Source organism: Buceros rhinoceros, unplaced genomic scaffold (genome assembly GCF_000710305.1).
Source record: "Buceros rhinoceros silvestris isolate BGI_N320 unplaced genomic scaffold, ASM71030v1 scaffold6617, whole genome shotgun sequence".
In the NCBI taxonomy this organism is placed as follows: Eukaryota; Metazoa; Chordata; class Aves; order Bucerotiformes; family Bucerotidae; genus Buceros; species Buceros rhinoceros.
Genome location: NW_010422677.1, coordinates 38,128 through 64,757, shown reverse-complemented (window position 1 = coordinate 64,757; position 26,630 = coordinate 38,128). Strand labels below are relative to the sequence as shown.

The window sequence follows — 26,630 nt, the reverse complement described above, 5'->3', positions numbered from 1 at the left end:
GAAGAGAGAGAGAGAGAAAATACAAAACCTTCAAATCCATTTAATTTCCTCTAGGTATCATGTATTGACAGGAGCTTACAGCTTTGCTGATTTCCAGAATTTATCAACCTCTGACACACTGCCAACATCTCTACAGAGCAACTTCCTACATTTGTCTAAAGAAAATGGGGTAAGATGACCGGCAAACCACTGCGATATCCTACACCAAGCCTTACCATCACTAGCACCCATTTCTGTGTATTACAAAATCACACAGACATTATGAACCTGTATTTGAAAAAACAGAGCCTGTCATAAAATTAAAGGAATAGATGCATTATATTGGGCCCTCTGGGAGAAACTTTAGCTTGATTTTCTCCCACTTTACCTAGCTGAAATTCATTTATTTCTAAATAATATTATTTATTTCTAATGTCCCAATAGCTGCTGCCAATAATGAACAGTCTTGCAGCCAAGCGGAAGCACAGTCACTGCCTGGAGCACCCTGTGTGATCTAATTTAAGACAAAGAGTGTCAAGAATACCCAATAACTTATTTTAGGGACCTGGGAAGATAGGAGGAAGCAGTGATACCACGCACATGTCCACATGTGCAACTTGATAGTCCCGAACCATCTGAAATTATTTTTAATGGTAAATAACTACAACTGACAGCCACTCCCCCTCAGTCTTTTTCTTTAGTTCTCCGCATTCTAGGAGGATTTTCTAGAAATACAGCACATTTAAGCACTTCATCCCCATTAAGGGAGGGATAAGTACCCCTCACCTCCATGTCCCAAGGGAAGAATCATGAATGTGGTCATTCAAAGCTGCACAGAAATGGGAGGACATGAACTGGCACAGGAGTTCATCCTGCCATGGTGTGGGGGTGAGCACATCTACCCCAAGTAATAACCCTGGTGTAAACAACCTCATGGCTTGACGGCCTGTGAGCAAGGAAGAGCACAGAGCCCCAGAGTCACCTCTCCTGTGCACTGTTCCCTGAGGGTAACTCATCCTCCAGTGCAGCCTGGTGCAAGCAGAGCCATGGTGGAACCCCAGGCGAGCGTTTGGGAAGGTGTGGAAATCCACAGCATGAATGGCTGGGAAGATGCCACCACTGCAACGTGAAAGCAAACCCTGTCTCCTCTCCCTCTTTCAGAACCTCACCCTCGAGGGCGCTCACATCGTGGTTGGTGACATTGCATCCACAAATGGGATCATACACGTTATTGATAAGGTATATAGCTCTATTGGGGGGGATTTGTTCCTCTGCACCACAAGCAGTGGAAAATAAATTACAGCTCTTGGAAAAAAGCATTTGCACAGAGCAGCATTTTGTCCTGCATCTGATCCTTGCAGGTGCAACCACAGCACGTGCACATGTGCTGATGTGGGCTATCTGCTCCCTTTTCAGGTTCTGACCCCGCTCCGCAGCACCGTCATGCCGAGGCTGCTGGCCCGCCTGGAGCAAATGCCCGATTACTCCATTTTCAGGGGCTACCTTATTGTAAGCTTTCACATCATTTTAAGAACAGTAGTGGATCTCTCTTTCTTTGCATTTGGACTGGTAACAGACTACCAGTGGTCATTCTGATTTGTTTTTACATGTTTCACAACAGCAATACCAGCTGGCAAATGAAATAGAAGCTGCAGACTCATACACAGTCTTTGCCCCAAATAATGATGCCATAGAAAATTACCTAAAGGATAAAAGGTCTGCTACTCTGGTATGTATTAGTCATAAGACTTGTCTTAACTCCGTATCTCATCTCAGTTTCAAGTCAATGGACTAAGAGGACACAGAATCCACTAAGTTTTGTTGTTTCTTAGACCAGAGAAGGTGAGGAGGGATGGATTCAGCTATATTTTCCTGGCTTGCTGGAAGAGCCTAGCTATTTGTTCTGGGGTTTGTCCTTCTCTAGGTTAAAACCATGCTGATAGTACGCAAGATATTTCATCAGTAGACTTTTTTTGTTTGTGGGTTTTTTTCTCCCCCCCGCCCCCAACCCAAAGATCAGTACAGGAATGACCAGGAACAACACTGAAATGAGTTTCTTAAGTGAATAAGTCCAGTCCCCTGACATCACTGGCAACCCCGTCATTAATAATGCCACAAAATATTCTGAGTCTTTTTTTAAAACTATCCAGATGCTTGCCCTGTCACTCCTGCAGGAACACTATTGCCCAGTCACTTTCTTCAGACCATTTCTAATCCCAGTTTACAAGCACTGTCGGCCAATCCCAAGGCTCAGAAAAATTTCTGAAATTCTCCTGGCTACAAAAATATCCTCAGGCAAATTCTGTTGCTGCTGCCCACTTCCAGGAGCCTCGAACCTGACCTGGCCACCAACTTTTCCCACCGGTGTGGGCATGTCCATCCCACCTCCACTGTTCCATCTTTGTGCCCAGAGCTAGATCATATTATTTGACAACACATCTCTGGCCAATTTATATCCCTTTAATCTTATGCCAGAAATATACTTCACTGAAACAACTTTCTCTCACTGGCATTTGTGCCCTGACAGATTCATAGGGCCAAACAGTCTTCTTAATCCTGTCAGTCTCCTCCCAAGATAAACTATTTCCCACATCATCCCAGCACCTTTCTTCATATCTGCCACAGTCTGTAACAGCTTTATCAAATGCACGTATCAAGAGCCACACTTTGCAGAGGAAGCTTTGCCCACAACTTGCTCAATGATATTAATACTTCCCTGCCTCTTCCAGAAATATTTACCCTGCCATACTCTGTCCCTACTTGCCAGGAAGCTGAGGAGCACAAGGTTCAAATGATTCATCCCAAAACATTTACCACCAACTGGCAGACCCACGGCAAAATTCCCATTTGCTGCCTCACAGGAAGAATGCACCGGTGATCAAGCTACATCTGTTCAAATTACTTCTGAACACAACATAATCATTTCTGCCTTACTGTAAGACGTGTTTATAACAAACTCTGAGAGCTGCAGAGGACATCACTCCCACTGTATTTAGGTTATACACACACAGAAATCCTTTTCATTTCCACTACTTCCCAATGTTTCTTCTATCTTTCTTCCATCTTCCCAACCTTGCCTGGTGTGGCAATCTGACAAAGAAAATCAGAAAACAACTGTAAGCCTGCCTGAGCCTTATCCTCTTCATGAAACACCTCGGGAGAACTCTCCTGCAGAGGGAAGAGTTCAGCACAGGAAGGAGACTCCACATCTTGGCCTTGATGAAGCAAAGTTTTTTTCTCACTCTGCTTGTGATTAAAGACAGAAATTAAGATGGATGAAAGTGAACTTTTACTCCAAAGAATACAAATCAGGAAGACTAAATAGGGTTGGACACTGATGGAGATTAGCTCTCAGTTCCCACCTTCTTGCCTGCAAGAATTTCTTTGTCAAATCTGTGGAAACCAAAATGAAATAAGTCCCACCCTAAGAGGTGTAAAGACCACTATTTCACGCTGTGGGCAAAGCCAGGCAACATCACAAATCTTGCAGCCTGGGGTTGCTTCATGCTTTCACCTACTTCTGAAGGAGCAGAAGAGAAAGCAGCAGTGCAAGAGAGAGAAGCAGTATGAACATTCAAAACAAGGTGACAGCAGGCAACAGGATTTCCCATAAGCACTTTTTCTCAAAAGAGCTGCAGCAGCACTGTATCTGTTGGCTACGCAGCTCCTAAACCCTCCAAATGCCCCACCTTCTCTCACATCTGCAAATCTCTCACAAACACATCCTACTTTTGCTTCCTCCTCCAAGTCAGAGAGAGCTCTGGAAGACCCCTGCTTCAGAACAAGATGTCTTGAGAAGCTCTCACAAATTTTTGATGTACAGAGAATAATTTCACCGCATCAATGTAAAATGAATAAAATCTAGCAAAAAGGCATAAAAAAAAACCTTTACAATTAACAGATGTGGCTCTAACACTTTATTGGCTGAAGATCACAGAATCACTAAATCATCTGGTTGGAAGAGAACTTTAAGATCTACAAGTCCAACCATTCACCCTGCACTGGCAGAGCCACTAACCCATGTCCCTCAGCACCATGTCTACACGTCTTTTAAACACTTCCAGGGATGGGGACTCCACCACCAACCTGGGCAGATTGTTCCAATGCTTCACAACCCTTTTGGCAAAGAAATTTTTCCTAATATCCAACCTGAACCTTTCCTGGTGCTTTCTTCTAGTGCTGTTACTTGTCACATGAGAGAAGAGTCAAAATCCCACCTCACTACAATCTCCTTTCCAGTAGTTCTAGAGAGCAATAAGGTCTCCCCTGAGCCTCCTTCTCTCCAAGCCAAACAACCCCAGTTCTCTCACTCGCTCCTCATAAGACTTGCGCTCTAGACCCTTCACCAGCTTTGTTGTCCTTCTCTGGACACGCTCCAGCACCTCAATGTCCTTCTTGAAGTGAGGGGCCCAAAACTGGACACAGTATTCGAGGTGTGGCCTCACCAGTGCTGAATACAGGGTCACTGCCCTCTTCCTGCTGGCCACACTATTTCTGATACCAGCCAGGATGCCGTTGGCCTTCTTGGCCACCTGGGCACACTGCTGGCTCATATTCAGTCGGCTGTTGACCAGCAGCGCCAGGTCCTTTTCTGCTGGGCAGCTTTCCAGCCACTCTTCCCCAAGCCTGTAACGTTGAGGGAATTGTTGTGACCCAAGTGCAGGACCCAGCACTTGGGTTTATTGAACTTCATACTATTGGCCTCAGCCCACCGATCCAGCTTGTCCAAAAGATGTCTTTAAAAAGAAAAAAAAAAAAAAAACCACTATAAATTACTGTAAACTATAGGTGACTCAGAGATTCCCAAAGGAATACAGAATGGGTATGGGGAAGATTATAAAAGCACTCACGAATATGCAACTTTTGATGTCAAATGAACTCATGAAGTTTAGAGTCTTAAAAAGTCATCTAACCTACTTTTCTATGAATCGGTCAGCCAGCCCTATAAAGAGAAAGAGACTCTACCAGGCTCAAGCAGATTTTGGTCCCTCCAGTTCAATAGCTTTTCATTCCCTATGGTCAATAAAAGTTTTACTATGACAGGAATGCAGGACCTCCACAGCAGGAAATATGAAATAACCTGCCAGCTGGAGAAGCTTCTCCTTAAATTCAGGCAATCTGTTTGGCTTATACCCTTTGGGAAAAACTGTCCCTAATAATTTTTCATGCTTTGTCACATAAATCTGAATTTCATTGCTTTTTTGCAGGATGAAGGCCAAATCCGCTATCACATTGTGTTGGAAGAGAAACTCCTGAAGAACGACCTGCACAATGGCATGCACAGGGAAACCATGCTAGGGTTCTCCTACCAGGTTGGGTTCTTTCTCCACAACAGCCAGGTACTGCTGTCTGCACTTGCTTGAAGAAAAGGACTTCCTGCTTTCTGTGAATCCAGCTTCCATTTTAAACTAACATTAACCCTCCAATTAGCTTCTGGGACATAATAGCAGAAAAGTTGTCACTCAAATGCAATGTCTCTCTCAGACCTCCTTAATCCAAAGTCACCCTTGAAGGTATTATCTTTGAATTTTATTTCAGTTGTGCTGTTCACATTTAATGTTGCATTTTAGAAGCTACTGTGGTAGGTGTCTGCTTCTAGCAGCCTTAAGTCTGCGTCACAAAGCACTCATTAATCTGTCTTCCAAGAGCTATTAGAAGCCTGCCTTCAATTACAAAATGTTAGTTCTATTTTCTGTCAATTTACTCTACTTTCAATGCCAGGAGCTCAAAGCACTGGGCAACAAGCATGAATTGCCTTTTAACACCACTCATGGGAGAATCAGGCACAGCAAGGTTAAGAGACATACCCAGTTCTGTGGTACAGCCAGGAAGGGAACTTGCTCCCCTTTTTTCTCCCTCTATGCGTAGTCAAAAGACAGCAGAAAGCTTCTCCCCAAAGCAGTTTCAGCCCTGCTCTTTGCTCAGCGAGTAGCAGAGCCTTGGAAAATCCTCGGTCGTGGGGCTGTTGCTGGTGAGAGCACAAGGGGATTGTGGAGTAGCAGTGAGGTGATGAAAGTCCTCCCTGAAGGAGCAGCTGCTGGATGGGCTTTCCTGAAGCCCCTCATTCCCCACAGACAAAGCAAACCCAGCTCTTGCTTCAGGCTCTTTCTTCAAACTCTTTACGTTACACTTCACGGTAGAAAAAGCTACTCTGCGGAATCCCGTTGCTAAGAAACTTCAACAGGCTGCAAGTCTACTTACCCTCCAGTCCAGCAAAGCTCTTAAATTCAGCAAGTGACTTGTGCCTTGCTCCTTCTTTCACTTGCTACTGCTCTAGTTACCACAGAGCTACCAAACACCTCTGCTGCTTTCTAACTGATTGCATTTCTTTTGCAGCTATTCATAAATGATGCACCCATAAGCTATACAAATGTTGCCACAGACAAAGGAATTATTCATGGATTGGGAAAGGTCTTGGAAATCCAGAAGAACAGATGTGACATCAATGATACCATCATAATCGTAAGTGGTTCTGTTCATATAGATACTTAAAGGCCCCAGAGAGATCTATAGCCAAATACAGCTCAAATGTATAGGATGGGTAGCATTGTATTTCTCAGTAAGGAACACGCACATTTTTCACAAAGGATATTCCTGCCAGAGTTTCAACATCTATTAAGATGCCTTTGATCCTGCAGCTGGTGTACTAATAGCCTGGATAAAATATAGAGTAGCACAGGAATAAGCAATTCCTGAACTTCAGTTTTCAAAAAAATAATAGTAATGCACTATTCTAACACATCTTCTTAGGTAGGTCACTTGTTTATAAAGTAAATGAGTGGGAAAAAAGTGGAAAATAAAGTATTTTTATTAAGGAAAAAGTTTTTCTTTCATTCCAAATGTAGATTACCACTGCACATACAATCAGTTCCTTGTACCCTTTGAGTAAAGCATTGCCCCTCTTTTGTTCATTTTATATATGAAATATAAATGAGTTTACATTCCTCTAAAGAATAGAATGTGATTTCTTCAAACTGGCAGAGGAAGGTTTCCTTTGTCTTTGCTCCTGAGCGAGTCAAACAGGTCATGAAATAGGCAGCTTACCGCGCTTTTTATGAAGCGTGCAACAAACTGCACAAGGAAGAAAAAACGAGACTTGTGCTTCAGTTAAAGCTAGTTTAACAGACATGAACTTTTGCAGCTTAATTCTTTTCCCTGGGATACAGTCCCATATTTGAGTATGTTTCACTTAAGGCTTTTCCCCAGCTTTGCTCTGTCAGGTCCTTTGCACATGGTCCTTTGTTTCCCCATGGAAAATTACTTTTCCTGCTATGTTCAAATGCAACAACACACTTAAACATTCATTTAAGCTTTGTTAAAAGGACATAGTTAGCTAAAGAGGAATAGAACTAAAAATTATGCAGTAGGTACAAGACATAGCTGAGCATTTTGCAGAAATTGACCTTACACGTGCAAATGATTTGGACACACATATAACATAGGACATACATGTGGTATGAGTTTTCCATTTCCAAGCTTTCCTTGCCTTTGTGCTACAGGCAATCTGTGTCCTAGCTCAGGATTTGCCCCTTACTGTGCTTTAAATGAAGAGGCCATTGGGAAGCATCGCTTTAGGAGAACAAAGAGAAGCATCCAAAAGAGCTTTCCTTCCCCTTCCCCTTGGGAGCAGGCTTCCCATAGGATGTCCCTACAGACCTGCCGACAGGGTGTTCTTCCTTACTGAGCAGTGCAGCTACTGTCACCACCTTTACCGAAGGGGTTATCCTGACCACGCACCCTGAGGGCTAGGTTTAGAAATATAGCTGGAAATCATGCATTTTCTATTAAACAACCTGTCTGCAGCTCTGTACAGTCTGTTAACTACTTGCCATTTCTGTTGCTTAAGGAAGAGTGCAGTGTTTGTTCACACCAACCAAGATGTCCCCCGGGAACAAAAGAAATAGTAAGTATTTTATCACTAATGCTATTTTTTAATGTTTTTTAAATCAAACCTGAGCATAGATGCATTTAATCCTGGTTTTAATATAATTGCCTCTGTTTTCACAAAATTTGCTGAAGTTGCTTCAGCCTGCTACATGCGTTGCTTACAGTCAATAGACTCAACCCACCCTGAGAGCAGGGTAACCGAATCAAGGGCAGCTTAAAGATAGTTTCATCTTGAAAGACCAGTTTCTAGTACGTCTTGGGACAACTGAAGGCTCCTCAAACTGCAAAGGTTACCTCTATCACGCAGAATTGAGTCCAGATCATGTTTGCTGCAAGAGGAATTACAGAAGCAGCTTTGAGTCCTTCAAATCAGAGATGCACAGAATAGCAAATTCAGCCTGTCCCCAGCAATATGCCTGTGAGTTACGGTCACAAGCAGACTGGGAGACTACAGAGGCTTTGGATGCCTGGGTCCAACATGTGAGACCTGCAGATATTTAGCAGGTCCCTGTCAACCGTGATATGACCTAAGGTCTCCTTGCATCTGAATTTCTCTGGGAAAGCCCCTCTGTTGGGATCATATAAGCATGTTTTCCTTTATTATTTTTCATAATAATAATAATAGGATCGCAAGATAGATCAAGCCCCATCCACCCCGTTAAAGTAACTGGATGGCAAAACCAAACTGAAGTGCTCATGGGTAAAACTCAAAAACATTAACATTTCCTTTACAATGAACAGCTGGATTGATGCTTATCTCAACCTGCTAACAAGTGTGCAATGAGACCAGCAAGTCTTTTTCAGCAAGCAATCCTTCCCAGCTGTGTCCAGACCTGGAAGACAACATTTCAACAGCCGTTTTTGCAGAAACTTTGGCACTCTTTTCCAAGAAAAATTAGGAAGCACAGGAAATAAGTCATTAAAAAAATGCTTGTCAAACTTCAGGGAAAAAAATCTGTTCAGTTCTGAGAAAAAGTAGTTGTAGACACATCCTTAAAATGCCACACGGCAGAATTCATTTGATCACGTGTTCACTAAAAAAAAAAATCATTTAGCAAATGCATTTTTATTTCTGAAAGCATTTCCTTCATTTTAATTGTGACATGCAAGTCAGTGCAGAGCATGCACAAAGTTAATGTCCCATTTTTAAAAAGGTTTTAAAGTAGCTGATCAGTATTACTCAAAAATGCAGCTGTTTCTCCAATTCATTCAGGCAGGGGAGAAGAAATACTGCATCCTCTCAGAAAACAACATGAGAATATACACCATCCAGCTCAGGTGCCTGTCAAAGTGTGCTAAAACCATCATTGTGAGTACACCATTTCTGTTGCGGTAAAAGAAAGGCTTCCTGGCAAGATGGGCCAGGAAGCCCCATCACTGAACTGCACCCTCCTCATAATCCCCACTAAACACACACACACACAACACATCAAGGTGGTCCCTGATAATATATTTATTGGCCTTTATTCTGGATACAGCAAAGATTGGAAGGTTAAAGGCTGATGATAGCTGCAGCATAGGAAGAGCTGGGAGCTGATGTGGTGCAGAAGCAGAACAGCTTAGGGAGAAGTAAACCATGCTTGTCCCTAGCAATCCCATCCACCTTTCCCTGGGGTGTAGAAGGGCACCTGGGTCCCACCAAGGACTTGGGGTGGCAGCCTGAGCCATAGCACAGTAAGGAGCATGGGCAGAGACCAGCAGAGTTGAAGTGCTGCTAAAAATCAAGACCTCCAGTTCACCTCCACCCACAGCAGCAGTCCCAAGAGACAATACCCAGCAGCCACATGTTTGCCACCATGCTTGTTACCCTGACCCTCAGCATAGCAATTGTGGGTTTCCAGACAAGAGAATGCTGCGCGAGTTTCTTCGGGCAGCAGTGCCAGCCCTGTCCAGGGAAAGCAGGTAATGCCTGCTTTGGAAACGGCATCTGCCTGGACGGCATCAACGGCACAGGCACCTGCGAGTGCGAAGAGGGATTTGTTGGTACAGCCTGCGAAAGCTGCATCGAAGGCAAATATGGCAGCAACTGTGATCAAGGTACTGAGCATCCCCAAACCACACAGGCACCTTCACTAGTCTTGTCAGATGTCAAAATCCTTCTGTCTTCTAACCATGTCTATTCTAGCCATTCAAGGAACATCATTTTCAGGGTAATAAGAGCAGTCTTAAAAACATCATTAACCCCTTTTCTTTCCCCATTATAGTATTTTCTCTCTAATCCCTTCTGTAGAGATGGTCCCTCCTACTCTGGCATGCTACAGGCTTAGAACAGCATCCATCAAGAACAATCCTCTCTAGCACTGCTGTTTCACCAACGCTTTCCCATTAAAACGCAGTTTCAGTCCCTGTATTCAGGAATAGAGAAATGATATACATATTTTGAATTTAGATTTATTCTGTAGGTAGAAGCCAATAGGCACAAACCAAAGCATTTCTTGGAATACCCTAGAGCAGAAGGGGCCATCATCAGAAGCCTGGGCAATCCCTCCTGCACTTCCTTCCCCTCACTGCTTTACTGCACAGGCTGCTACCCTGCCCAGGGGTTTCCTCCTATCTCTCCCTACAGCATGCGCTTGTGTCCATGGGAAATGCAGCAGCGGGATCGACGGGGATGGTTCCTGCGAATGTGACGTTGGCTGGAGAGGGGTGACATGCGAGACTGGTAAGTGTCTCCTCTGGTTTGTTTTTTTTTTTTTTTCGGGGGCAAGCAGTGAGCATTTCAGGAAATGCCAGAAGTACAGCGTGACCAGATCCCAGTGCACTACTAGAAACCTTGCAGCTTCCCACACAGAGTGAGATGCAGGTGACACTCCTGGACTAACCAGAGAGACAGCTTATGAGACTTAAATGCCTACTTAGCTAATTTTCTACCTGTGTCACCCTATATCTGTCGCAAAAGAATACCCCATTTGCTAAGGCTATATATTTTGAAGGCACAGTTACATGGCACACTGTGATCCTCAGACCAAAAGCCTCTCCATTGCTTCCATAAGCTGATTTAGCTATATAATGCTGATTATTAAATTATATTCTTGCTTAATACAATAAAAAGTAATTATCAAATTACTCTTTTTGTATTGGTTTAATACAGCTTCTATACCCATTAAAACTATATTCTAGTTAGACATAATATATACTAAATAACTATTTCAGAATTCTATGTGTAATAGTATAAAATAAAAAATTATGTAACAATAGCATTTGATATCAGTTTTAAATTTGCAGAGGGGGAAAAGTAGTAATTAATTTCACTTTATAGTTAAAGTTGCTATAACTGAGCACATTTCAGCTCCTTTGGAAAACCTACACATATAATTAATTATGCAATTAATACAATTAAACGAATAATGTGCAAAATTCCCCAATCTAAATACAGATAAAGGACAACAGGTGAAATGTTTTCCTGGCAATATGTTGTCAAGCCTCTTCCTCACAACTGAACTGAAGCGGTACCCGCTGATCTCTACAGATGGAGTCTCTGTACAGACAGAGAGTGGCTGTCTGGTGCAGAGCTCCTAACAGACCCCAGCTCCTCATAGTGGGAACAGGAGACTGGAAACTGAAAGTATGTTGACCCAAAAGGTTCTGATCCTTGATTAATTTCTTCTTCCTCTTGCAGAAATCAAAGAGGACGCGTGTAACGCCTCATGCCATACCAGTGCTAAGTATGTATGACATCCACTTCTATGGAGGAGAGGGAAGAAAATGGGGACCCCTTCAAAAAACGCAGTCCATCTTGCTCTTTAATGAAGGCTTCTCAGCAGTGTAGATAATACTTGTATTTTCTGCCACAGAGATAGGGAGCAATGTTAATGTAACGTGTTTGGTAATGAGGCCATTAAGTTCAAAACATGCATGTTCAAGGGGGTAACAAATAGGATTTTGTGGAGAAGGGGAAAAAGGAGAAAATAGGACACTTGATGACCAAAGCATGCATTTTTAATACTTAAAATAATACATCCAATATGCATTTTGAAAGCTTAGTCAAACCACGTTCATTTTTATGGTTGTAACGATATCACACAGCATGGTTAAGTGCCTTGTTATTTCTGTGCGACATTAACTTTGCACAATGCACAAAAACAAGGGTGGTACAGAAGACCTGACTAATTTTTTTCTTTTGTTTTTATTTTTTAAATGTCACCTCCCTTTTTCTACTTCATTAGCTGCCTTCTTCTGTCAAATGGCACTGCCTATTGCAAGTGTGCAGCTGGGTTTGAGGGGAACGGAACGTTCTGCACAGGCAAGTGGACACTGTTTCCTCCCTTACGGAAAAAAAAAAAACCCAACATGCTTGAAACACTCTGGTCACAGTGCAGCTGGTGAGAGATGAGCACTTCCCTATACACCAGTTACAAAACAGGAATTGTTGCCAGTTTACTCAAAATGAGTAGGAGTCCAACAGGTGCGGACTCATAGCAAACAAAGGGCTCAAAATCTTCAAGCTGCAAGGCATTCTGCTAAGGGAGACCAGAGAAAAGGGAACGTGCCGTGCACAACCCAGGGCCCATTGTTTGCAGAGTAATGAAATCTGGATTATTACTTTTACTCCTTTTCCCAACGAAGCACAGTGAAGAGAAGTCAGTTCAGGGTACAATAGCACTTCCAGCTATTGGAAGCTGTATAGAGCTACCACTTCCTCAGCTTTCTGAACTTGCACAGATTTCTGGGGTGGTGAAATCAACTTCTTTAGACCAGAGAGACCCTCACAAAGGGGCAATAGCAGCTTATCCCTCCAAGAGTCTGAGATATCCAGACTTACGACATAGACTGCTTCCAGCTACAGTGATAGTAATTAATTTTACAATTGTTTTACTAATCCTTAACTGCAAGAGAAAGCAAAAGCGTATGATCTGTGTGTAGAAAAAGGTAGGCTAAGGCAAAGCTCGAAATGGCCATTTAATCTAGAGAAGAATAGGAAGGTCTGGATTTTTGGTGCTTCTTGAAATGGGCAGAATCAGAAGATTGGAAATTACTGAAAGTCAGTCCTGGGTGAATTCTTGTCTTCCAGACTAGACGCATCTTCTCAGCTTTCCCTCTTGTCATCAGCAAGATGTATTAAATATCTGGCACTAATGAAGTCTACGGCTTCTTAAATCAGAAAGATGCTGTGTTCAGAAAAGGTTATCAAATCCCTTTAAAACATAGAGACAGCTTAACCTGAAAAGCAAAAAGCATTTAAGCACATGAGTTTAATCTCAGTTGTTGTCACTGTTCAGCTATTGATGCTTGTGAGACCAACAACGGTGGCTGTTCTGCCAAGGCGGAGTGCAGAAGAACAACACCGGGCAACAGAGCATGCGTCTGCAATGCTGGGTATACTGGAGACGGAATAGTCTGCATTGGTAAGTATCTGCAATGTCTCACACCACATGGAGGAAAATTACAGGAGTGAGTTTTCCACTACGTCTTCCACCATGACCCAGAACTGCAGATTCCTGATAATACAGACCCTGATGCCAAAGGCATTTCTCCCTGCCACATGGTTGATACTACTTGGCAAACCATGTAACTACAGCAGAGTGGTGCAACAACGAAGCTTCTTAAGAAAAGGTCTACCTCTCAACAAGGATAGGCCCCTCTTCAGCAGCTCCTCTGACCATTGCAAACTTAAAGACTTTTTTAGATGCTGTTGTACCATACCTCCCCAGGTATGGTTTTAGAAATTCTGACTGCAGGGTTTTAGTCTTCACCAAGACAACTGCAAGCCCTAGACTGAGGTATTAAGTAGCTAAGGGAATGAGTTTCCTTGATTCACAGTTGTCTTAAATCTGTATTCCTAGTATGCTTTACTTAAAATCCTCTCTTTTGGGGTTTTCAGAAGTCACTCTTTTTTTTATTATTATTATGCTGTTTCTGTTTTACAAAGAAATCAACCCTTGTCTGGAGAACCACGGTGGATGTGATAGAAATGCAGAATGCACGCAGACTGGACCCAATCAAGTGAGTACTTTCTCAGTGCAGATAAGTAAGACTGACCAACTGTTTACAGCTGGGTAAAGAAAGTTTTCCCCATCTCAACTTTGTTTTTAAATGGAAAAGTGGATTTCAAAACAAAAATTTTGAAAAGTATATGCTTCCCTCAAAGAGGTACTTGAGAGAGAACGTGGACAAATATGAAAAAATGAATTTCAGTAGAAGAAATCCAAAACTGCAGAGGAAAGCGGTGTTTTGCTGTTTCGAGCAGTTGTTTTTCTCTTTTGTGAGGCTACGATGTGAAAACTTGTCAGCTGGAATGTATTGCCAGACAATATTTCTTCATTGTTATAGAAACCGTCCACGGAAAAATTCCATTTCAGACTAGCCCTTCTCCCCGCATAGCTGAAACATATTCACAAAGAAACAAACCAACCTGAATCACAGTTCTCGCACAGGGGTTACAGCATACCGTCATCCACTCACTCCTCCCATGCGGCAGCATCTGCATCTCCCATGCAGAAGTATCACATACTCTCCAACGAAAAGGAAGTATAAAAGGACAAGGGGGGAAAGGAGAAACGAATTGACTCAGGCAATCAAGTGACACAGATTAGAATTTCTATTTTTATAACAGTTTCAGAAGAAGCTGAACACCCTGACTGCAGCACTTATCAATCCCCCTGTATTCTCGTATTGGCTATTGGCAGGACTGTAATGCTCCTGCAAGCACTGCACCAAAGTATTCCTTCAGGAGCAATGCAGGGAACAGAGACCAGGAGTAGGAGGCTACCTCCTGCATTCCAATTGTCCAGAGACAGGAGGGACAATAATCCCATCAGTATTTTTTGCCAGTACTGATGAGTTAACTGTTTACCTTGTTATTTGCAAGTCAGTACATTTCTGGTGGGAGCACAGAGCCACTTAGCTTCTTCCCCAGCCCTCTAGACAAGACAGGTGATGGCTATTTTCTTCCATACAACTTCACTGGGGATGGAAGTAGTAGTTACAACATTATTATTTATTCTTTCTTACCCATGGAAATATAGTTAATGTAGGAGCAATAATGATCTCCACCACAAAATCTCAGCAAAACTTCGAGGATAGAAATGTGTCTGCTTTCTGTAGGGCTTTCGGCCATTCAGTTATGTAAAACATTGCTATTACACCACCTAGCAGTTTTAGTTCTGCTGCAGAAATCTCCTTTAATTTTCAATCTCCTGTCTATTAAACGTGAATTCTAGATTGAGAACCATTACACAGTGAATTGGAGAGGAAGTAATTTACTTGCAACCATGTTAATTTTTTGTCTTGGTGATAACTACAAGTGCAAAGCTGAGTAATTGTGATTTGTCAAATGCATTACTGATGCATGAGAAGCTGCCAATAACGTCAGGACACAATTCCCAGTGTGTTTTCAAGATATGTTTCATCACTTAAAAAACAACAGGAGAAGGGAAGAGAGGGGAAAACCAGCCTATGCAAATAAAATGAGGGAAACAAATTACAGGTTTAGGCTGTTATGCCAGCAAGACAATCATGTGCAGATGCCCAAGAGACCATTCCAAACGGCCAGAACAGCAAAGGAGAGACAAGAGATGCATAGGCAGGGAAAAGGCAGACAGAGCCTCTTGGAAATTGTTACTCCTCAGTGTCAGTCTATGGTTGCTCATGCTGGCTAAGAAACTGCTGTAGGAAAGATGATATCCTTTTAGCTTAATAAATTGTACACCATATCATTGTGAAATAATCCCCCAAAAAGTAAATTAAATATAAGCGTGCTGAGAAAACTCAAACATCTTTCCCTGTATTCATGTTTTCTGGTTTTGCTTTGTAGGCAGTATGTAATTGCTTGAAGGGATACTCTGGAGATGGTAAAAGGTGCACATACATCAGCCTGTGTTCACAAGTAAGTATCCATTCAAGGAGAATATTTAAGGTCTTGTTATAATCATTACTCTTTTGGGTTTCGTATGCATTCAAAACTAAGTCAGATATGCCCAGAATCAACCTGTGTCCAACTAGCTAATTTTCAAATGTGTTTGGTTTGATACATGCCTTAGTGCTGTCGCTGTTTTAGAAACCAAGTATGCAGTAAGGGCTTTTCCTGGACCACAGCCTGAGCATAACATAAGTGAGGGCTCAATTCATCACTGAGTCTTACAAAACCACTTCATTTCAGATCTACAGAAATAGACCCTAGTCTCTAGTGGTAAAATGAAGTCTTATCTTCTCAGCAAATTTTTTGCCATTGCTAGAGGTCATACAAAAATCCACTATCTACATTTGTGTTTGGGCTTACAACCATTTCAATTATTATTTAAAAAAAAAAAATCTAGACAAGACAATTAAAGAGCTTGGTTCAAAGGATAAATGTGATCTACTGCACGTAACCTCTAATTACCAAAAAAAAAAAAAAAAATCTACAGTTCAGGTTGGTGATGCTCAGAGGAATGTTCTAGCTGTTCCAGGAGCCAGGTGATGGGAACCAAAGGGTAGATCAAATGGCCTATTTATTTTTAATATCCTCCTGTCATTTAGTCCTCTGGTGTGATTTAGGACCATATCTGTGCAGCCTGAACAAGACAAACAATCAAGCGTCAGCATACACATCCCCTTCTCAGTCTGGAATTTTTCTAGACTAAACAGAGTGTCAAGTTCTCACATTTCTGTGTCATTAGCAGTGAAATTCATGCTGGTGCAAAGTGTTGCTCAAGGGCCTGGGCTCCCTGGAGTAAATATTTCCAGAGAAGGTCCGAGCCTGCAGGCTCACCTAGGGCAGAGCTCCCTTGGGGCAAGTCAAAGAGCAGAACCCCACAGCCCCTATGTAGACTGCATCCTGAACACATCCCTGTGGATGCATAATACAGGATAGCAACCTTGCAAGATGCAGCAGAGGCAATTTAGTGAATAGTGAAACAGAGGAGGTGAGATGGTGGATGGGAGAATGGAAACCTCTCTTCATGGGGAGTTAAAAGAAAAAGAAAAGCAAGCACTCTCCACACCAACCATTTCCCTTCTTTCCCTCTACAACACGCAATGCAGGGCCTCCCATGGCATTCCTCATTTTGTTCCTCACATCACTGCAGGCTGAGAATCAACCACACTCATCTGACACGAGCTAGCTCACATTCTGCAAGCCACGTATTTGCAAGCAACATGGTTCTCTGCACCAGTCGCTTTGCTCTGCTTCTTTGCAAGCTGCAGCAGGGACATACCCACTCTCATGTGCACATTAATCCTTTGTGCTCTGAATGCAGCAACAATAATTCTCACCCTCCCAGCATGGCCTGTTAGTATAGTTATTCTACCCTTGAGAGGTTGCAGAGATGAAAGAGCAACAGCAAAAACAGAAGCTGGAAGTGGGGGAGCTCAAAGTTATGATCTGCTGCTTCCTATGATTCTGTGTGCTTTTGCCTTTTCCTATGTCTTGTTCCAGAAACTTTTATCTTAATTGGCTAATTTTATATATATGTATATATATAAAAAACAGTCTTGAGAAGTGTAACTGTCAGACTAGAGGCTAATCTGGCTGTATTTTGGCAAACCTCTCTGCAGCAAAGCTTTATGAAATAAACCCAAGACTGTCAGCGGTCCACCTAAATCTAGCCCAATAAATAGCAAGGGCACCCAAATCCACTACTAACTATGGCCTGCAAATCAGGCCCCACCAGTAGCTTCCAGCGGAGCTTCTGCTCCCAGTCACAGCCCTGAGATGACTGGCAACAGAAAGCACACCATGAAAGAAGCACAAGGAAAGAAAACAAGATGGCTTTTCAGTTTTTCATTATTTGCTTTGAAATAAGTTTCTATCCTGGATTTGAAAACATGGTGCTAAGCAGGGAGCACCTACTTGTGACCGGGCAGAGCTCTGAACACCAGCACACTGCTCCTGGATAAGGAACATCTCCCCTTAACACAGAGCTTCCTGGAGGCAGGTAGCTGGGTGAGGTGCATCTTTGCTCCTCCATGCCTTAGGTCACCCTGGTGGTGCACCCCGGGCAGACACGAAACATTTCAGAGGAGAGCATATGTGGCAGGTCCCCAATCCAGCTAGCCTGGGCCATCAGACCGGCAAAAAACAATAGACAGCCCTATGCTAATGCTCCTCCAGAAATCCAGGCTCCTAGCACCGTAAAAGCTCTTCACAGCTATAAATAGTTCCCTTCAGCACAAGTCAATGCTGCCTTACCAGAGCATCTAAGACTCATTTCCAAGGTCCAGAATGAGCCCTGCCTGGAAAGCTTTTGGATTCATAAACCGAAGGTACAAGGAGGGAATCAAAACTACATCCTATACATAAAAGGAGAGTTATTTCTTATGAACCATAAATGTTCTTTCCTGTTTGCAAGGTAGTATATACTGTCAGAAGTTCCAGTAAGATCTAGTATCAAAAAACCGTTGGGGTTAAGTCTTTCTAAACTATATGCATCAGGGATAAAAGTGGTGAGCTAGAATTGCTATGTACACCTAGCAACGAAAGAATTAAGTATTTTTAACATTGTTCTTACAAGAATAATGGAGGCTGCAGTGAATTTGCCATCTGTAATGACACTGAGCTGACAGAAAGAACCTGCACCTGCAAAAATAACTACACTGGGGATGGATTTCAGTGCCGAGGCAATATCTTCCAGGTAAAGTGCTGCAAGTGTTTGCTGCCCCTTATTTTTCTTTGGGTAGTTATTTAATATAATGGTTGTCTCTTGAAACATGCCAATTTTTTTCTTGAACAAATTGGTAAATCTACCCCAGAATTTGAAATATTCCCTATCCAAGAAATCGGGATTCTGCAAAATAACTTTACCTGCCTCAAAACCAAACTAACCAAACAAAAAAACCTCAACCCACAAAACCAAATAACTGATGGACAACCATTATGACTGCAGTACTAGTCATCGTGTTAGTACTACTAGTACTCGTGGTTTTAGCTTTCAGTGAAACCTGTACTTTGATAGAGCAAGATAAGGGGGGAAAAAAAATAAAAAAAAAAAAAGAGGAGCAATGCAGATAGGCATTTATTCCAAACCAGAAGTTCTCTTTCTTTTCCAAGTTCTGCATTTGTTTCTAGTCCACAGACGTTGCCCCATATTTCCAGCACTGTTACAAAGTCTTGTTCTTGGTTGCAGGAACTGCTCAGGAACTCCAACACATCTAGGTTTTATTTCCACTTACAGGTAAGAAAAGGTAAAGTTTTTGTGGGTTTTTTTGGGACAGGTGTTCCCCTCTTTCTGTTGGGTTTGTTTTGGTTTGGTTTTTTGACTCAAGGAAGGGACAGGGAGCAGGCACAAATCTGGCACATACCAACATACAACTTAATTGGAACTGGATTTGGATCATCAGCTACTAATATCAGAGATGCTCTGATTTAAACTATTAACTGTCTTTAAAACCCCTAAAAATTTAATCCTAAAGACTAAGATCCCAGGGAAGCGTAGGACACCCAGACCAGGCATAAAACTGAAGCTTTCACCCACACACAGTTTGAGACCTTCCAGCACATCTCTCATGAATTCTGCTGAGAGCAAATACCACTCTCTTACCCCTGCTGCAGTTCCAAACTGTGATGCTGTTTCCAGTTGTCCCTTGGAAATGTTGCAGGATCACGGTACGCATTGCTACACAGCAAACCACAAAGTTCTCACTGGTTTTTGGAGACTGGCAGTAGTAATTCTCCATTTACCCTGAGGTTCAGGGCAGCACAAATCCACATACAGTCTTGCCAGTCCCCAGACACACATTCTAGATTTGATTGCACCACCACGGTAAACTGATTGCTACCTCTCACTTGAGCAGAGCTTTCTTTTTTATTTTAGTTTGTCAGTGGTAGTTGCAAAGTGCCTGCAATATACTCCAGCTCCATTTGTCCCTCTAACAGTAATTGATCTACTGTTAGGTACAAACAGCCATGTGTCAGCTAAATGCGTGTACTAACACATGCATATATCCATTCTTGACTATCTCAAGATGAAAGGGTTCATTCATCTTCCTTCACCCAGGAGGGAACAGCCCTCCCCTACCATCCCTACACTCCATGCTGGTTGAAAGCTTTCCCTTTTCTTCTCCTGTTCATTATCACAGAGGAAACAGAGACTTGGTTGTAAGCCAAAATCTTCCATTTGATACCCCTGGGCAGTGGTGACAGACAGGGCTGGGAAGGAAAGTCCACACCGTACAAGAGATTCTCTCACCCTTGCATTGTGGGGAGGGGAACCCAACATGCCACAAAGCTGTGGGCACCACTTCCCACTGAGTAGGGCTGTCCCCATTGCTGTGTGACATCACGTGCATTAGCGACTCATTACTGCTTTGTCATCTTAAATTTGGCAGGCCTTGTCTATCGGAGATATTGCAGGCCCTGGCCCCTTCACTCTGTTTGTACCTCGCACAGACGTACTAAACAGCGATCCACGAGTAAGTGAGAAGGCCAGTTTTTGGCGAGATGGCCACGAGTTTTTTGATTCAGATGCCTTGCTCAGCTTCTCAGCTCCTTCGCTTTCTGCTGCAGGTCAGGGACTGGATTGCCAGAGGAATGATGGCTCAAGTTCTCCGGTACCATATGGTGGGTTGTGCCCATCTGTTGTACAGTGACCTGACAACAATCAACAACATCACTTCTCTCCATGGGGACCCAATACATATCAGCTACTCTCAGGTAACAGAGCATGAAGAGGCAGGGAGGGGACAGAATAACAAAAGTTTGCTCTCTTTTTTTAAAAGCCTGAATGGTTTCCCTTTCCTTCTCCAAAGCACAAAAATAAATAAATACCATTAAAAGAAGTTTGCCCATTCAGCTGAAGCGTTCAGAACTTGCCTGCTACGCGAAGAGTGGCGTTGTACAACTCTTGCTTTAACACAAGTTATTTTATCCTCAGACTCTGGCTTTATGAGCCTGGTGAGATTTTGAAAAAGCAAAGGGCAACTAATTAGAATGGAAGACACAGTTTACTGCAAAGAAAGGATGATCTGGGCTCACCACATCAAAGAAATATCATCAGTCTCACCCACACACAAGGTTCCACAGAAAACATGTTTTTGTTGCCTTTCCAGAACTCACTGGTTTTGAACAAAAACGCTGAAATTATACTCAGTGATGCTGTTGGTACAAATGGTGTGATCCATGTCATAAACCAAATTCTGGTCCCATCACACATGCAGGATTTCCCCCTTAAGAAGGTACGTGCAGCTCATTGCCATTCTCAGCCCAGGGGCTCTTCCACAGTTACTGTTAAATATATAAATCATGTAAGTCGCAAAAAACCCCAGTGATAGTAAAAAGACCTTATACAAACATCAGTTGACACTACTGAATAAGTTAAATGTTGTATTTAAAATTCATTCAGGAATTACGTATTCTTAGAACAGTGTAAGAGGATTTCTGCACAAGGATTTTACAGTGGCATTGATTTCATAACAAAAAGTTACTTACAAGGAAAAGCTAATACCTGCTTTTAAAATACTCGTGTAAGGTATTTATTAGATAAATCACTGAATATGCCTTTCTTTGTAGGAAAGCCTTAAAATGGTGGCAGCCAAACATGGATATATCCTGTTCAGCAGTTTGCTAGAGGTAAGGACGCAAGAGACACAAGAGACATCAGCCATTGGGCAAAGGTTTTAAGCACTTTTCTTAAGGACAAGAACACAGACATGGCACATGGCATCACTGGCAGGATGGTGTTCAGTGGAGCCAAAGAGCTCACAACTCAGTGCACAGCCCTGGTCACCACGTGGTCCTTCTCCGACAGAGGTGGGGGAATGTCAAGCAGACCCACAGCCACCTTTCTCCCTACCATATCTCAAATTACATGGCCAAGGTTTGACCAAAGTATGAATTCTTGAGCCCAAAGTTGGGCTGTCAGCCTGGTTTTCAGTGGGCAGTCCTGGGCGATGAAGCACTTCTGAGCATCCAGTCACATTATTCAACTTGGGCATCTCAACTCAGGCACCTGTTTTTTAAAGTCATGGTGTTTGCAGGCTGGTGACCAGGCAGCCCACGGACCACTACACCCCAGTTACACCAGACATTCACCCCACAGGGTGAATGACATTTAGATGGAGCATTAATCTTCCACTCCAATTTTTGATATGTTGCAGAAAAACAACCTGCTCGGACTGATCAACGATCCTATTCACAAACCAGTTACACTCTTCTGGCCCACAGACACAGCTATCCGCAGACTGCCACAGGAGCAGCAGGATTTCCTCTTCAAGAAGTCCAACACAGAAAAACTGGTTCAATACCTCAAATTCCACATTGTCCGTGATGCTGCAGTAAGCCATTGCTTTTCAGGAGCATTGCCAAGGCAATTGCCAGTCCAGACATATGCATCTCCCCTCCTTCCTTCCCAGGTGTTGGCTTACCAGCTACCCCTCTCCACCTCACTGAAGACCCTGCAGGGCTCCAACCTCAGTGTTAGCTGTGGGGATAACAGGGAGATTGTAAGTGTTTCCTCTGCTAGCACACTTACCCCTTACCCCTGCTGCAGGACCTGCTCACGCAGACCCCGCTGTGCCTGTGCACAACCCCCAGAAAGAGTCAGTGGCATCAAAATTCACTGACCTTCACCAGACCATGCCAATAGCTGCAAAACCAAGGCAGCCACTCCAACAGATTCAGCAGGCTAAATGTTTTGTAAGACTCTTTGGAGGCGTCATTTTCTCTGTTGCAAGACACTATTTGATCAAAACAGCTCTCAGTTACCTCAAAACTGAAATACCAGCACATTATACATTCTCCTACAATGAAATACACAATGGAAAACTATGAAGATGAACCTGGCTTTGGCAGAAGCCCCTTGAACGTAGCATCTGCATGCAGACTCTGGTTTGTAAGCACTTACAACCTAGAGATTGAGGGCATGCATACAGCCCGGTAAGCCAGAACAGCAGGTTACTCTTTGGAAAGGTACAGAGGTATAATCTCTGCCAAGCTTCTGCTTCTGAAAATACGGCTAAGCCTAAATGTGCATGAGGTAAAGCTGTGGACATCAGGTTGGCATACTCTGTCACCCTTAGGAAAGGAAAAAGATTTGTCCGTCTGTGATACTGCAGCATTCAGCTGCAGGAAGAGAGGTCCCCAGATCGGTTTAGAGCAGAGGGCGGGTTATCCCTAACACCCATGCAGGACCTGGATTCAGCCTGGCCCCAAGGAATACTCCCCTCTTGCCATCCCATCTCTCAGGGTGCACTTTTCCTGAACGACAGACAGTGTAAGATAGTGCAACGGCAGCTGGAGTTTGATGGAGGCATCGCCTATGGCATCGACTGCCTGCTGATGGACCCCAGCCTCGGAGGACGCTGCGACAGCTTCTTCACTGTCGACTTCATGGTCAGTCCCCTTTTTCGGTCCCCCATTCTGGCCCAAGAGCCAAACCGTATCCTCACAGAGACCAGGGCAACACTTAGAGCAGCTTTGGCACTACTGAGATTAAGTCTCAGCACTTCAGGCTGGCATCATCCACCACCCTGGCTAGAGCTCAGGTTAACAAGCGCAGCACAATGCCTGAAAATTACACAACAGAAATCCTGCATCCACACTAAGCCACATACAGGATAAGCCTTCTCAGTTAAGAGCAGCTTAGCAAGCCCTGACCTGTTTTCAGTAAGTTTGCTCAGACCAGAACAGTACCTTACAAACGCAGGCATGAATGTGAGCAAAGATGGATTTCCCCAGCATGTTGTTAAATCAACGCATAGTCACACTATGAATTTGGTCATGGCACTTGTATTTACAAAGTTCGAGGGAACAGCACTGCTGTCCCAATTGCGCAGGGTGTTAAGGACACAAGACGGAGAGCTGCCTGGCCTGTTAGCCAAGCTCTCAGTCTCTCGCATTTCTTGCTTTCACAGAAATATCCTTTAGCACGCCTAGCCGGCACAGTTAGCATGGAAGGAGTTTCTTCCATAAACTTTGATGAGTTCCACAAACGGGAAGTTTTGAAACCCACTTCAAAATGTTTTCAAGACCAAATTTACTTCATTTTAATTCAAACATATGAATAAATAACCTAGAAGTTAAAAAAAAAAAAACCCATGTAATCAGTCTTTGAAAAAGCTTATTGAAGTTTATATTTCAGTTACAAAATTAACACTTGTGTGTATCCCATCTTCTGAAGTTACCTTTTGTTCCGTGATTTTGTTAAATGAAATAGATAGAATTTCCTTGGATCAGGTCAGAGCTTCCCAAGAAGTAACCACTGACCTGTACTATGAATTAGACATCCAGATCTGATGAAACCCACCTCAATATTTAATTTAAGAATATCCATGATCATTTCCCTGTTTAAATCCAGAGCAGATTTTCTTCTACTAGAACTTATATTCTGATTTCAAAACTAATTTCTTGCATTTCATGACACTAAATTAATGCAAGTATTTTGTTGTCATTCTCCTCTCTTCTTTCTCCAGAGTTCTTACATGTTTCAAGCATAAGCCTACACTCTGCTCATATTTGCTGCTTATAAAACAGATTTTTTTGTCCATTTCAAATAGCTTTTGTTGCCATTATTTTAATATGCTTTTTTTCCCTTTTCCATTTTGTACAACAGGGGCAATGTGCTAGCTGTTTCCGTAATACTAAATGTCCTCCAGGGACAAAACCGAAGGTAAAATCTTGCATTTAAGCAGTCTAACCCACTCTTCTCTGTACTTCACACAAACAAACTAGGATAAGTTGCTTTGAAAAAATAAAAAGAGAACCCTTAACAGTGAAACCACACTGTTAAGGGATACCACAATGCCTTCAGGACAAAGCTGTCCCTGGGCAAACATCAGGACACTGGCGTCTGGTGTGGTTGACACTTGTTGGTCTCACACAGCATCCACTGTAGCAAGTGCTTTGGTTGACTTTGGAGCAGCCCCTCCATCCTCATCAATGGTGCTTAGCAAGCCAGGAGTCAAAGAGAAGGTGGGGGCATCACACCTACACTCTTCACAAGTCACATTTTTATTCGATGTACGTCAGAAACTGTGATTTGAAGAGGAAACACCATAGACTTCCACATAGCACTCATTTTCCTGTGTTTTTCCCACTCTGCGCTGGCACGTGCGATGCCCAGGAAGAGGTCCAGTGGTGCACGTACAAGTCCCAGGGACTGCGGAGAAACGGCTGCCTTAGGAACTGCTCCATGGTCATCCACACAGCCAAATGCTGCAAGGGCTACTTCGGGCCAGACTGCCAAGGTAGGACCTCCTTCCCTGCCTTCGGCCTGTGGCCTCCCCGAGTGCAGCTGGGTAGAGCCCAGCAGACTGAACTGCGAGACAGGGATAGGGGGCATAAGGAGAGAAAAGATGCTCTGCTGCAAGAGCTGAAGTAAGCAGAAAGTGTTATTTCTCTTCCACTCCAAATGCTTACTTTTTCATATTTACAGCAAGTTTTAAACTCCATGCTAGTAGCAAACTAAGTGAATGCAATAGAGAGTAAAGACTGCTCTGCTGTAACCAAACCTAGCAAGTCTTAATCAATCACCAGCTAAAAGTCTTTCAATACAAAGATAGACATCATGTTCATGGTAGTGACACCAGGACACACCATGTAATTCCTCAGCCACCTGCAAGCTCACACACCCCTGGTGTAAGCTCAGAAATTGTAGTTTTAACGAGGTGTGAGGCAGTTTGGAAGGCTTTATCTCCAGCTGTTTGTTAGCAGACACTAACAAACTGTGCACTCCTTCACCTGCCAGCCCCACAGAGGAACAGTACCGAGGCTTTCACCAGGGCACGTAGGGTCAGGATCTCTGCTGGCAGACAGGTCCAGGGATACGTAGCCATGACAGCTCACTCTGTCTGGATTTCACAAAGAGACACATGGGGGTCCCAAGCAATTTTGGCCAGCCCAGCCCAAGTTGCCCTTAGGGTTCACCCCAGCAGCACATAGGGCTGGAAGAGCCCACAACACCTTTTTGGACAGAGTTGTAAAATTGTGTCAAGGAATTCAGAGTACGAGGCTTGCAGTTGCAAGTGTCACAGCTGCTTGTACACTCCCCAGCACAGAAACATTTACAGGCCTTTCCCCGTTCAAGGATTTGTACAGAGCAATAAAAAACAAACAGTGGAAGTGAATAAATACACGCTGGAGATAAACAGCCACTTTTCTTTTTTTAAACCTTTCAGCTTGCCCAGGAGGCTCTGACACCCCATGCAATAACCATGGCTCCTGCGATGATGGGTATACTGGGACAGGAGAGTGCCACTGCAACAGCGGCTTCAATGGGACTTCGTGTGAGCTGTGCTTGCCAGGCAGATACGGCTCCAACTGCAGGCGTAAGTTTCAGTTTCCTTTCCATGTTGTTGCCCATGTCACATCTACACTAGTTTGTCAGTGATGCGTTAATTGAACCAAGAGATGTTTCCCCCTTTCAACACCAACATTTTTTCCCAAGAGGATGGCACAAGGTCTTAGAAAAGTAGAGGAGAAGGTGGGGGCAAAGGCTTACTTAGCTTTCTCTGCAAGGATCCTCCTATTCTTATATGGCACATAAGTAACAGGGAACAGAGACAGACTCCATCAACAAGAGTTTCCAACTACAGCACAGTCTTCTCCCCCACCCCTATAAAGGGCAAGACAGCATTTTAGCAATGTGGTTCGTCAAGGATTGCAGGAGTCTCAGGCCACACACTACTTTTGCAGAGAAGACAAAGGACACCGAGACAAAAGCAGTTGGTCACTGCAGCCAAGAAATAATAATCCATTTCACTGTCATTTTAAATGTAAACTAGGTGGAATGAGGATCAATATCACCCCTTAATCTTAAATGTTTTCCCAATGTAAAGCCTTCAGATGGGAACATACAACATTAACCCTTCCATCCTAACCGTGTGCACCTGTACTGCTCATGATGCTCATACGG

General features: G+C 43.3%; 1 protein-coding gene across 1 annotated transcript in view; it reads left to right on the top strand.

The window, feature by feature from the left end:
* The window catches only part of STAB2 (stabilin 2), a gene marked incomplete at its 5' end in the record, with an annotated part of 41,673 nt that overhangs the window by 554 nt on the left and 14,489 nt on the right, over positions 1 to 26,630 (top strand). The window contains 27 exons of the mRNA XM_010140119.1: positions 55 to 169; positions 1,141 to 1,218; positions 1,396 to 1,488; positions 1,601 to 1,708; positions 5,187 to 5,318; positions 6,316 to 6,441; positions 9,080 to 9,198; positions 9,686 to 9,903; positions 10,433 to 10,528; positions 11,486 to 11,531; positions 12,033 to 12,109; positions 13,086 to 13,211; positions 13,736 to 13,809; positions 15,620 to 15,691; positions 18,297 to 18,416; positions 18,909 to 18,956; positions 20,110 to 20,193; positions 20,288 to 20,434; positions 20,830 to 20,955; positions 21,153 to 21,178; positions 21,295 to 21,349; positions 21,877 to 22,053; positions 22,132 to 22,221; positions 22,964 to 23,110; positions 24,330 to 24,386; positions 24,840 to 24,963; positions 25,894 to 26,043. Coding sequence (XP_010138421.1) covers positions 55 to 169; positions 1,141 to 1,218; positions 1,396 to 1,488; positions 1,601 to 1,708; positions 5,187 to 5,318; positions 6,316 to 6,441; positions 9,080 to 9,198; positions 9,686 to 9,903; positions 10,433 to 10,528; positions 11,486 to 11,531; positions 12,033 to 12,109; positions 13,086 to 13,211; positions 13,736 to 13,809; positions 15,620 to 15,691; positions 18,297 to 18,416; positions 18,909 to 18,956; positions 20,110 to 20,193; positions 20,288 to 20,434; positions 20,830 to 20,955; positions 21,153 to 21,178; positions 21,295 to 21,349; positions 21,877 to 22,053; positions 22,132 to 22,221; positions 22,964 to 23,110; positions 24,330 to 24,386; positions 24,840 to 24,963; positions 25,894 to 26,043 — 2,831 coding nt within the window. The remainder of the gene's footprint in view (positions 1 to 54; positions 170 to 1,140; positions 1,219 to 1,395; positions 1,489 to 1,600; positions 1,709 to 5,186; positions 5,319 to 6,315; positions 6,442 to 9,079; positions 9,199 to 9,685; positions 9,904 to 10,432; positions 10,529 to 11,485; positions 11,532 to 12,032; positions 12,110 to 13,085; positions 13,212 to 13,735; positions 13,810 to 15,619; positions 15,692 to 18,296; positions 18,417 to 18,908; positions 18,957 to 20,109; positions 20,194 to 20,287; positions 20,435 to 20,829; positions 20,956 to 21,152; positions 21,179 to 21,294; positions 21,350 to 21,876; positions 22,054 to 22,131; positions 22,222 to 22,963; positions 23,111 to 24,329; positions 24,387 to 24,839; positions 24,964 to 25,893; positions 26,044 to 26,630) is intronic.